The sequence below is a fragment of the Salmo salar genome, chromosome ssa06 (genome assembly GCF_905237065.1).
Source record: "Salmo salar chromosome ssa06, Ssal_v3.1, whole genome shotgun sequence".
Classification (NCBI taxonomy): Eukaryota; Metazoa; Chordata; class Actinopteri; order Salmoniformes; family Salmonidae; genus Salmo; species Salmo salar.
In genome coordinates, this window is record NC_059447.1 from 57,258,920 (window position 1) to 57,271,918 (window position 12,999).

The window sequence follows — 12,999 nt, forward strand, 5'->3', positions numbered from 1 at the left end:
TCAATGTAGTCAGTATTTGTAGAGGTGAATGTTGCTTTCATCTCTTCTGGTTATAAAAGGGAAACATCAACCAGCTAGCTACTTAGCTAAAAAATGGAAGGTGCACAATCCATGGCTACAAAGTTAGCTGGCTAGTTGGGTATAGCTACTCTGTAAGCTAGCTTGACGTACTAGAAAACAATTTAAAAGTAACAAGAAACGTGATTCATTATCTTCTGAAGCGATTTGGTTATCCTGTCTTCATTTTAGATCTCTTTGACGAGACCTTTAGTGAGTGAATCAGGTCGTGTCCATGGTAGCCAGATGCTCTTTCTGCCGTACATGCCTTCAAACTACCGTCAAACCGCTTAAAACCTCTTACATCTAGATGTTCCGCTAGCGGAACGCCTCGCCAATGTCCAATGATAGGGCGTGGTGCGAATTACAAACTCCGCAAAAATCCCCAAAATTCAATTTTTCAAACATATGACTATTTTACACCATTTTAAAGACAAGACTCTCCTTTATCTAACCACATTGTCCGATTTTCAAAAAGGCTTTACAACGAAAGCAAAACATTAGATTATGTCAGGAGAGTACCCAGACAGAAATAATCAGACACCCATTTTTCAAGCTAGCATATAATGTCACAAAAAACAAAACCACAGCTAAATGCAGCACTAACCTTTGATGAGCTTCATCAGATGACACTCCTAGGACATTGTTATACAATACATGCATGTTTTGTTCAATCAAGTTCATATTTATATCAAAAAACAGCTTTTTACATTAGCATGTGACGTTCAGAACTAGCATACCGACTGAAAACTTCCGGTGAATTTACTAAATTACTCACGATAAACGTTCACAAAAAAACAATTATTGTAAGAATTATACATACAGAACTCCTTTATGCAATCGCGATTGCATATGTCCGATTTTAAAAATAGCTTTTCAGTGTGAAAGCACATTTTGCAATATTCTGAGTAGATAGCCCGGCCATCACAGGCTAGCTATTTTGACACCCACCAAGTTTGGCACTCAACAAACTGATTTACTATAAGAAAAATTGGATTACCTTTGCTGTTCTTCGTCAGAATGCACTCCCAGGACTTCTACTTTACACCCAATGTTGTTTTGGTTCCAAATAATCCATAGTTATATCCAAATAGCGGCGTTTTGTTCTTGCGTTCAAGACACTATCCGAAGGGTGACGCGCCGGCGCGTATCGTGACAAAAAAGGTCAAAATATTCCATTACTGTACTTCGAAGCATGTCAAACGCTGTTTAAAATCTATTTTTATGCGATTTTTCTCGTAAAATAGCGATAATATTCCGACCGGGAGACGTTGTTTTCGTTCAAAGACTGAAAGAAGAAAATGGTGTCTTCACGTGCATGCGTGCGCCCGTGTCATTGTTCTCAGATCGACCACTATCCAAATGCCCTACTGTTTTCCGCCCAGGGACTGCAGAGTCATCATTCCCCGTTCTGGCGCCTTCTGAGAGCCTATGGGAGCCTTAGAAAATGTCACGTTACAGCAGAGATCCTCTGTTTTCGATAAAGAGGCTATAGAAGGCCAAGAAATGGTCAGAGAGGGCACTTCCTGTATAGAATCTTCTCAGGTTTTGGCCTGCCATATGAGTTCTGTTATACTATAATATATGTTATTAGGCCCTACACCCAAACAAGGGCACTGCGTTCATCCACCTCTGGCCTGCTGGCCCCCCTACCTCTGAGGAAGCACAGTTCCCGCTCAGCCCAGTCAAAACTGTTCGCTGCTCTGGCACCCCAATGATGGAACAAGCTCCCTCACGACGCCAGGACAGCGGAGTCAATCACCACCTTCCGGAGACACCTGAAACCCCACCTCTTTAAGGAATACCTAGGATAGGATAAAGTAATCCTTCTAACCCCCCCCCTTAAAAGATTTAGATGCACTATTGTAAAGTGGTTGTTCCACTGGATATCATAAGGTGAATGCACCAATTTGTAAGTCGCTCTGGATAAGAGCGTCTGCTAAATGACTTATATATGTATGTATACTCAGACACCATTCAAACAGTTTTAGAAACTTTAGGGTGTTGTCTATACAAATCAAACAATTATATGCATATTCTAGTTTCTGGGCAGGAGTAATAACCAGATTAAATCGGGTACGTTTTTTTTATCCGGCCGTGAAAATACTGCCCCCTATCCTAAACAGGTTTTAAGTATGCCCTTACCTAAGGAGATATTTGAGGGGCTATATGCAATGCCCTTAAACAATTCCCTAAGGTAGGGGAACGTTATTCCTTAAGGTAAACCCTAAAGATGTTTTATACAACCGGACCCAGAGCCTCTAGGCCAGTGCGATAGGGGTTACTATGCGATTTTGTAATTATTTGAAAACCAATTGTCTTCGACTACCTCTGTGTTTGTGTGTGTGTGTATGGTACAGGATCGACGGGCTGGTGAAGGTTCGTAACCTGAAGAACAGGATGGATAAGTTCAACAAGGTTATTGCCGGCCTGAAGGAGGGCAAGCAGGAGATGAGCAAGCAGATCCAGGAGCTGGATGCCTCCATCAACGCGACCATGGTCAAAATCAAGGTCTGTGAGATGATACCCCCAGCCGTCCATCCTGCAACCTCTCCGAGTTCTAGGAAACCTCTCCTTTCTGCTTTTTAAGTCAAACTTCTACATAACCCCTTTCTCCTCTTGTCTATGAATCCAAAAACAAAGTCTCTTTCGTCAAGTTAGTTGAAACACTCTGTATTTCCAAAGGGAGATCAGACATGTTTGTTCACCTTTCTTTGTTTCATCATTCCTTCTTTGAATGTCAAACTTCTATCCAAATGCTCCAGTCCACAAAATAGTATTTCGTCAAGATATTTCATAATTCATTATTTCTCTACATTCAACATTTAGTTTTCTGAATGTCATTACACCAGTATGTGCATCGAGTCTGCTCAACGTCGAAGATGTGTCCCCAAACGGCGCCCTATTCCCCGTAGCGTGCCCTGCTTTTGACCGGCCCTGGTCGAAAGTAGTCCACTAATACAGGAAATGGGGCGCGGTTTGGGATGCAGGCATAGCGCTTATATAACACATTCATCCCAGTGTGGAATATTTAACACATGGTGGATAGTTGGAGGGAAACTCTACCTGTTAATAACAGGCTTCAGCCAGATGGTGTGCAATTATGGCAGGCTCAGTGTACAGACTATGAATTTTTGGGGAACCTCTGGGGAACCTGAAGACTTTTAAATGAGGGCAGCTTTGACTGCTGTAAATCACTCCCCTGTGTTGTTCATTTTCTCTAATTTTGTGAGTAGCATGATACAGGGTTTGTTATTTATTCGCAGGACCTGATGTTGTTTTGGCAGCTATACTGTATATTTGACCAGGCCTTCTCGCTGTCTCTACTCGTTGGCATCGTGGCTTTTTTTTTTTTTTTAAGATAGATATTTTTCATCATAGCCAAGGCTGGATTTAATAGGATGCCTCAGTCCACGGGCTATCATCTGCATTTTGAGAAGAAATGCATCATGTCTCAGAGCCGTGTATATTAACTTTTGACTTCTTTTTTTGCATTTTTAGGGTTCTGTTTGTGATCAAATTGTATTAGTCAAATGCGCCGAATACAACCGGTGTAGACCTTACAGTGAAATGCTTACTTACGAGCCCCTAGCCAACACTGCTGTACAAATAAAATCTTTGAAAGCCAAGTTGACAAACAGGTCACGGACCATTTCGAATCCCACTGTACCTTCTCCACTATGCAATCTGGTTTCCGAGCTGGTAATGGGTGCACCTCAGCCAAGCTCAAGGTCCTAAACGATATCATAACCGCCATCGATAAAAGACAGTACTGTGCAGCCGTCTTCATCGACCTGGCCAAGGCTTTCGACTCAATCACCGCATTCTTATTGGCAGACTCAACAGCCTTGGTTTCTCTAATGACTGCCTCGCCTGGTTCACCAACTACTTCTCAGATAGAGTTCAGTGTATCTAATTGGAGGGCCTGTTGTCTGGACCTCTGGCAGTCTCTATGGGGGTGCCACAGGGTTCAATTCTCAGGCCAACTCTTTTCTCTGTATATATATATATCAATGATGTCGCTCTTTCTGCAGGTGATTCTCTGATCCACCTCTACGCAGACAACACCATTCCGTATACATCTTGCCCTTCTTTGGACACTGTGCTAACAAACCTCCAAACGAGCTTCAATGCAATACGACACTCTTTCCGTGGCCTCCAAATGCTTTTAAATGCTAGTAAAACTAAGTGCATTCTTTTCAACCGATTGCTGCCCGCAGCATCCCACCCGACTAGCATCACTACTCTGGACGGTTCTGACTTAGAATATGTGGACAACTACAAATACCTAGGTGTCTGGTTAGACTGTAAACTCTCCTTCCAGACTCACATTAAACATCTCCAATCCAAAATTAAATCTAGAATCGACTTCCTATTTTGCAACAAAGCCTCCTTCACTCATGCTGCCAAACATACCCTCGTAAAACTGACCATCCTACTTATCCTTTACATCGGCGATGTCATTTACAAAATAGCCTTCAACACTCTACTCAGCAAATTGGATGCAGTCTATCACAGTGCCATCTGTTTTGTCACCAAAGCCCCATGTACTTCCCACCACAACGACCTGGTATGCTCTCGTTGGCTGGCCCTCACTACATATTCGTCGCCAAACCCACTGGCACCAGGTCATCTATAAATCTTTACTAGGTAAAGCCCCGTCTTATCTCGGCTCACCGGTCACCATCGCAACACCCACCCGTAGCACGCGCTCCAGCAGGTATATTTCACTGGTCATCCTCAAAGCCAACACTTACTTTGGCTGCCTTTCCTTCCAGTTCTCTGCTGCCAATGACTGGAATGAATTGCAAAAATCACTGAAGTTGGAGACATATCTCCCTCTCTAACTTTAAGCATCAGCTGTCAGAGCAGCTTACCGATCACTGTACCTGTAAATAGCACACCCAACTACCTCATCCCCATATTGTTACTTATCTTGCTCTTTTGCACCCCAGTATCTCTACTTGCACATCATCATCTGCACATCTTTCACTCCAGTGTTAATGCTAAATTGTAATTATTTCACATCTATGGCCTATTTATTGCCTTACCTCCCTACTCTTCTATATTTGCACACACTGTATATAGACTTTTCTATTGTTATTGACTGTACGTTTGTTTATGTGTAACTGTTGTTTTTGTCGCACTGCTTTTCTTTATCTTGGCCAGGTCGCAGTTGTAAATGAGAACTTGTTCTCAATTGGCCTACCTGGTTAGATAAATAAAGAATAAGAAATAAAAGTAATTAAAGAGCAGCAGTAAAATGACAATAGCGAGACTATATACGGGGGGGGTGTACCGGTACAATGTGGTTAAACTTCTATCCAGTTAGTCAAGGTAATTGAGATAATATGTACATGTAGGTGAAGTTATTAAAGTGACTATGCATAGATAAGAGTAGCAGCGGCGTAAAAGAGGGGGGCGGCAATGCAAATAGTCTGGGTAGCCATTTGATTAGATGTTCAGGAGTCAGGAGCTTGTTGGACCTAGACGTGTTTAGAAGCCTCTTGGACCAAGACTTGGCGCTCCGGTACCGATTGCCGTGCGGTAGCATAGAGAACAGCCTTTGACTAGGGTGGCTGGAGTCTTTGACAATTTTTAGGACCTTCCTCTGACACCGCCTGGTATAGAGGTCTTGGATGGCAGGAAGCTTTGCCCCAGTGATGTATTGGGCCGTACGCACTACCCTCTGTAGTGCCTTGCGGTCAGAGGCCGAGCAGTTGCCATAGCAGGCATTGATGCAACCAGTCAGTATGCTCTTGATTGTGCAGCTATAGAACCTTTTGAGGATCTGAGGACCCGTGCCTAACCTTTTCAGTCTCCTAAAGGGGAATAGGTTTTGTCGTACCCTCTTCACAACTGTCTTGGTGTGCTTGGACCATGTTAGTTTGTTGGTAATGTGGACACCAAGGAACTTGAAGCTCTCAACCTGCTCCACTACAGCCCCTTCAATGAGAATGGGGGCGTGTCGGTCCTCTTTTTCCTGTAGTCCACGATCCCCTTTGTCTTGATCACATTGAGGGAGAGGTTGTTGCCCTGGCAACACACTGCCAGGTCTCTGACCTCCCTATAGGCTGTCTTGTCGGTGATCAGGCCTACCACTGTTGTTTCATCAGCAATCTTAATGATGGTGTTGGAGTCATGCCTGGCAATGCAATCATGAGTGAACAGGGAGTACAGGAGGGGACTGAGCACGCACCCCTGAGGGGCCCCTGTGATGAGGATCATCGTGGCGGATGTTGTTGCCTACCCATACCACATGGGGGCAGCCCGTCAGGAAGTCCAGGATCCAGTTGCAGGGGGAGGTGTTTAGTCCCAGGATTCTTAGCTTATTGATAAGCTTTGAGGGCACTATGGTGTTGAATGCTGAGCTGTAGTCAATGAATAGTATTCTCACACAGGTGTTCCTTTTGTCCAGGTGGGAAAGGGCAGTGTGGAGTGCAATAGCGATTGCATCATCTGTGGATCTGTTAGGGCGGTATGCAAATTTGAGTGGGTCTAGGGTTTCTGGGATGATAGTGTTGATGTGAGCCATGACCAGCCTTTCAAAGCACTTCATGGATACAGACCTGAGTGCTACGGGTCGGTAGTCATTTAGGCAGATTACCTTAATGTTCTTGGGCACAGGGCCTATGGTGGTATGCTTGAAACATGTTGGTATTACAGACTCAGACAGGGAGAGGTTGAAAATGTCAGTGAAGACACTTGCCAGTTGGTCAGCGCATGCTCGGAGTACATGTCCTGGTAACCCGTCTGGCCCTGCGGCCTTGTGAATGTTGACCTGTTTAAAGGTCTTACCCCCATCTGCTGCGGAGAGCGTGATCAGTCTTCTGGAACAGCTGGTGCTCTCATGCATGTTTCAGTGTTATTTGCCTCGAAGCGAGCATAGAAGTAGTTTAGCTCGTCTGGAAGACTCGTGTCACTGGGCAGCTCTCGGCTGTGCTTCCTTTTGTAGTCTGTAATGGTTTGCAAGCCCTGCCACATCCAACGAACGTCAGAGCCTGCATAGTACGATTCGCTCTTAGTCCTGTATTGATGCTTTGCCTGTCTGATGGTTCGTCGGAGGGCATAGTGGGATTTCTTATAAGCTTCCAGGCTAGAGTCCCGCTCCTTGAAAGCGGCAGCTCTAGCCTTTAGCTCAGTGTTGCCTGTAATCCATGGCTTCTGGTTGGGGTATGTACGTACGGTCACTGTGGGGACGACGTCATCGATGCACTTATTGATGAAGCAAATTACTGATGTGATGTACTCCTCAATGCCATCGGAGGAATCCCAGAACATATTCTAGCAAAACAGTCCTGTAGTTTAGCATCTGCTTTATTGGACCACTTTTTTATAGACCGAGTCACTGGTGCTTCCTGCTTTCATTTTTGCTTGTGAGCAGGAATCAGGAGGATAGAATTATAGTCAGATTTGCCAAATGGAGGTCGAGGGAGAGCTTTATACTCTGTGTGGAGTAAAGGTTATCTAGAAAGAAAAAAAAAAAACTGTTTTTCCCTGCGTTAAATTCCCCGGCCAATAGGAGCGCCATCTCTGGGTGCACGTTTTCCTGTTCGCTTATGGTGGAATGCAGCTCATTGAGTGTGGTCTTAGTGCCAGCCTCAATCTGTGGTGGTATGTAGACAGCTATGAAAAATACAGATGGAAACTCTAGGTCAATAGTGTGGTCTACAGCTCATCATGGGATACTCTACCTCAGGTGAGCAAAACCTCGAGACTTCCATAGATATCGTGCAGCAGCTATTATTTACAAAAATGCATAGTCCGCCGCCCCTTGACTTACCAGACGCCGGTGTTTTATCCTGCCGAGACAGCGTATAACCAGCCAGCTGTATGGTGATAATGTCGTCGTTCAGCCACGACTCCGTGAAGCGTAAGATATTAGTTTTGAATGTCCCGTTGGTAGCTTAATCTTCCGCATAGGTCATCGATTTTATTTTCCAAAGTTTGCACCTTTGCTAGCAGAATGGAAGGCAGGGGTTTATTCGACCGCCTATGAATTCTCACAAGGCAGCCTGCCCTCCGGCCCCTTTTCCTCTGCCTTCTCTATATGCAAATGACGGGGATCTGGGCCTGTTCCCAGGAAAGCAGTATGTCATTCACGTTGGGCTCATTGGATTTGATAAAGTAAAATAAGGATTCTGCCAGATCGTGGTGAGTAATCGCAGTTCTGATGTCCAGAAGTTACACTCGGTCATAAGAGACGGTAGCAGCAACATTATGTACAAAATAAGTTAAAAAAAACAAGTTACAAACAACGCGAAGAAAGAAACAAAAAAAACACAATTGGGTAGGAACACGTAAAACGTCAGCCTTCTCCGTCACCCTGTTTACAATTAATAGTACCAAAAAACTTGTTAACCTCTCTGGGCTAGGTGGGACGAATTCGTCCCACCTACGTAACAGCCAGTTGAATCCTGTGGCGCGATTTTCAAAACGTTTGAAATGCTATTACTTCGATTTCTCAAACATGTGACTATTTTACACCATTTTAAAGACAAGACTCTCGTTAATCTAACCACACTGTCCGATTTCAAAAAGGCTTTACAACGAAAGCAAAACATTAGATTATGTCAGCAGACTACCCAGCCAGAAATAATCAGACACCCATTTTTCAAGCTAGCATATAATGTCACAAAAACCCAGAAGACAGCTAAATGCAGCACTAACCTTTGATCTTCATCAGATGACAACCCTAGGACATTATGTTATACAATACATGCATGTTTTGTTCAATCAAGTTCATATTTATATCAAAAACCAGCTTTTTTACATTAGCATGTGACGTTCAGAACTAGCATACCCCCCGCAAACCTCCGGTGAATTTACTAAATTACTCACGATAAACGTTCACAAAAAGCATAACAATTATTTTAAGAATTATAGATACAGAACTCCTCTATGCACTCGATATGTCCGATTTTAAAATAGCTTTTCGGATGAAGCACATTTTGCAATATTCTAAGTACAGCGCCCATGGACGACGTAGGAAGTGTCACGTTAGAGCAGAGATCCTTTGTAAAAGATAGAGATGGCAAAGAAGTTCCAGAAATGGTCAGACAGGCCACTTCCTGTAAAGGAATCTCTCAGGTTTTGACCTGCCATTTGAGTTCTGTTATACTCACAGACACCATTCAAACAGTTTTAGAAACTTTAGGGTGTTTTCTATCCATATATAATAAGTATATGCATATTCTAGTTACTGGGTAGGATTAGTAACCAGATTAAATCGGGTACGTTTTTTATCCAGCCGTGAAAATACTGCCCCCTAGCCCCAACAGGTTAAACAATTAATTCCTTTGCGTCCAACTGATTTGTTAGTCTTTAAAAGTAAAACTTTTTATTGTAAGGGTAGTGGGCCTTTTTAAGGTGAAACTAACATCAAATGCTGTTAAGTGTGACTTCAGCTTCTGATGTCGTAGACAAAGCATAATTCAACGGATGTTTGGGTTATGAAAACCGAGTGAGGAGACGCTCTGTATCCGTGTCCTCGGGCGGTAGTAAAACACATCAAACACAGGCCCACAGCTGCGGCGCAGAATAGGGCCTTCTGATAAAAGGTTACTTTGACGGCAGATGCGTATGAATATTCATCAGCGGCAGAGAGTGTTGCTGTAATACATTTGCCTCTAATTCAAACCTACACCACTGTCTGTGGAAGCTCTGTAAATGCCAGCAGTCACAAATGTAGGGCTCTGATTGGGATGAATGTGTTAGTGCTCAGGGACAGGGATGGCACCCAACAGAAATATGAACTTGAATACCCTCCTGTGCCATCAAGCCCAATTAGTTGAGGTGTGGGTCTTGATGGTCTGGGAAGGTGTTCCAGATCATATTTCTGTTTGCTGCAAGGAGACACTTGCTGAATCCCAAACCAATCCCTTCCTCTCGGCCCTCCATTTGCAAAAGTGTCCCAAAGCTGAGGGAGTGAAAAGTAAGTGTGTATGGGCTAATTAGACCCTTCAATAGCCAGTTTGACCGAGCCAGCAAGGCTGAAGTGCTAAACCAACACGCGCCACGATTTTGCTCAATTTCATACAAAATAATGTAAAGGCGTGGCTTAATATATGCATTGTGTATTTGTTTGTTTGGTTTCGAGGGTAAAATGAAATCTCTCACACCTTACCTGTACCTGTGTCCTACTCCCCCGTCAATGTCGAGATTGTGTGGATACTGCACCCCATGTTTGTTCTTACTTAGTCTTTACTGAATTCAATCAAATTTTGGCTGATGTCTTTTTCACGGGACTCTACTCTCTCTTCAGACTACAGTCATGACCCGCATGGACATTGACCACGAGTACCAGGCCCTGGTGACCCGGTCAGAGCAACTACTGACCGCCATGCAGAACAAGAAGAAGGAGGAGGAGGAGAAGGAGCGACTGAAGAAGATCCAGGAAGAGATGGAGAGAGAGAAGAGTAGAAGGGAGGAGGAGGAGCAGCGCCGCAAGCAGGAAGAAGAGGACAGGCGCCTGTGAGTGGAGGGGGATGGAGGGATGGAAAGAGAGCAGAGGTTGTCAGATACATTAGTCATGCTTAGTGTCATCCCCTCTTTTCATTGGTGTATAAAACCCTTAAGCAGAACTAATGGCCCATTGTATCTGTCACTAGATCCTAATTTAAGGCATTAGAGACGACTACCAAAACTTTATGGACCTCTGACGACTCTGCCAACTTTATATGCCTGGTAACTGAAGGGTACCGTCATGGACATGGTTTAATAATTAGGCCTACCTACTGCTGAGGCACTTTGAGCATGACCGTGTCAGAGGACCTTGATAATGTCATAGATGTCGTAATGCAATTATCAGGGCTCTTCCGGTGGTCATTTACTGTAGGTTGGATTTTTTTAATCCAGGGATTATTTATTGGTTGGATCCAATTGAATTGATTAATCGGTTTCACCTTCCTTAATTCTGTAGGAGTGTCCTACCAGGATGGGTAAAGTATTGATCTACACACTGTATGAGCTTGACTAGTACTGAGGAGCTGCTGTATGTTACAGTATTGATTATGAAGTTCAACCTTTGACTCGCCGTGACACCAGACCCTAACAGCCTTTCTTATTCTCCCTCTTCCTCAGGAAAGCAGAGATGGAGCTGAAGAGAAAACATGAGGAAGAGGAGCGGAAGAAGAGAGAAGAAGAGGAGAGGAAGCTTCAGGTTAGTGACAGTGTTCTTCTTCCATTGTTGCTTTCTCCTTGTCAGTGTCTTTCGCAGGGCGTAGTACAATGCTTTACTTAATGTTCTCTGGCAGATGAACTCCCTCAAACTTCTGTGCTGCTCTTCTCCCCCACCTCCAACTCTAGGGAGCTTTCTCGCTCGCCCTCGTCCCCTGGCTTTCTCGCTCGCCCTCGCCCCCTGGCTTTCTCGCTCGCCCTCGCCCCCTGGCTTTCTCGCTCGCCCTCGCCCCCTGGCTTTCTCGCTCGCCCTCGCCCCCTGGCTTTCTCGCTCGCCCCCTGGCTTTCTCGCTCGCCCCCTGGCTTTCTCGCTCGCCCCCTGGCTTTCTCGCCCTCGCCCCCTGGCTTTCTCGCCCTCGCCCCCTGGCTTTCTCGCCCTCGCCCCCTGGCTTTCTCGCCCTCGCCCCCTGGCTTTCTCGCCCTCGCCCCCTGGCTTTCTCGCCCTCGCCCCCTGGCTTTCTCGCCCGCCCCCTGGCTTTCTCGCTCGCCCCTTCTCTCGCTCGCGCCCCTTCTCTCGCTCTCCCTCTCGCTCTCTCCAACTCACTCACTGACTAGCTCTCTTCACCCACTCACTCCAGTTCCGTGGAGATGGTTAGACTTCTGATGTTTATATACTGTCCATCTGGCTCCCCATGTTGTCCATCTGAAGAGGGATAGCACGAAAGCTCCCCAGAGATCTGACCCTGGATAATCTACAGGCTTTTTAGCTTTTATTGCTGAAAACTGCACTCTTAAATCAGTGTCTGGCCTAGAGCCCACCCTGAGCCAGGGACAGGGTTGGTGCTTACTCAAACAGCCTTTTTAACCTTTAGATACCCCATCAACATCACATTTGGCTTCCGTGTATGCGTTGGTATGAATATGCATGATTTACACTGCAGATGTTTGCGTTTTGGGGGGAAATAACTACATGAAACACAGGGCTGAGACGGTCACGAAATTTCGTCAGCTGGTGATTGTCAAGCAAATAACTGTTGGTCTCACGGTAATTGGCCATTTAATTAACATAAACACATTTAGCATATCCTGGCCTATAAGCCACTGATGCAGACCTTTGGAACATCTACATTTTAAGTCTAATAAATCCATGTAATGTAGCCTACACCTTCACAATAAATCCATGATTTATTTTAGACAGGCCTAAAGAAACATGATAGGAAGAGTCTATTTCAGAAGAACAGAATAGCATACTCTGAGTTGTCCTGATCTGGCAATGCCAAAATGGCTGTGGGCTACACTAGTTTAATTTAGCAGACAAGATTTGCTTAGAACAAAGCTGAATAAAATAAAGGATATTTTCTCCAAACGATTTGAGGGAGTGCGCACATGCGGCTATTCTGTGTTGAGCAGTTAGCATATAGGAGTATCTATTTCTTTGTTTAGAGTTATTAATTTAACTTTGGTTGTTCTACTAACGTTGGGCTATATCTTTAGATGTGTAATACATTGTAAGGCTGCATGATGAGACTCTAATGATGATTTGAAGAAGTTGCTTGAAAGGAATGAGCTCTGCTTTGTTTTTTTGCGGTAGGCTGTACACACTTCATCGGTCTCTCATTCACAATTTGACAAGCACTTGATAATGCCTAGAATTTCACGGCGGCATCCCGTGTGGCCGTAATGCACCCTAAAAAAATCCATGCCTTTTGCGGCCAGTGGCTGTTGTACCCTTTGCCCGGAGTGCTACGTTGTGCCGTTCTCCCTGAGTGCTGCGAGCTCCGACGCACGTCTCACTCACATGACTCTCCATCACATGATTGGGTC

At 44.7% G+C, this 12,999-nt stretch overlaps 1 protein-coding gene across 7 annotated transcripts in view; it reads left to right on the plus strand.

The window, feature by feature from the left end:
• myo6a (myosin VIa) overlaps window positions 1-12,999 on the plus strand; it is a 102,810-nt gene that overhangs the window by 73,067 nt on the left and 16,744 nt on the right. For all 7 annotated transcript variants that reach the window (XM_014204923.2, XM_014204924.2, XM_014204926.2 and 4 more), the window contains exons 25-27: window positions 2,418-2,568; window positions 10,322-10,530; window positions 11,140-11,218. In XM_014204923.2, the coding sequence (XP_014060398.1) occupies window positions 2,418-2,568; window positions 10,322-10,530; window positions 11,140-11,218 (439 nt within the window). The remainder of the gene's footprint in view (window positions 1-2,417; window positions 2,569-10,321; window positions 10,531-11,139; window positions 11,219-12,999) is intronic.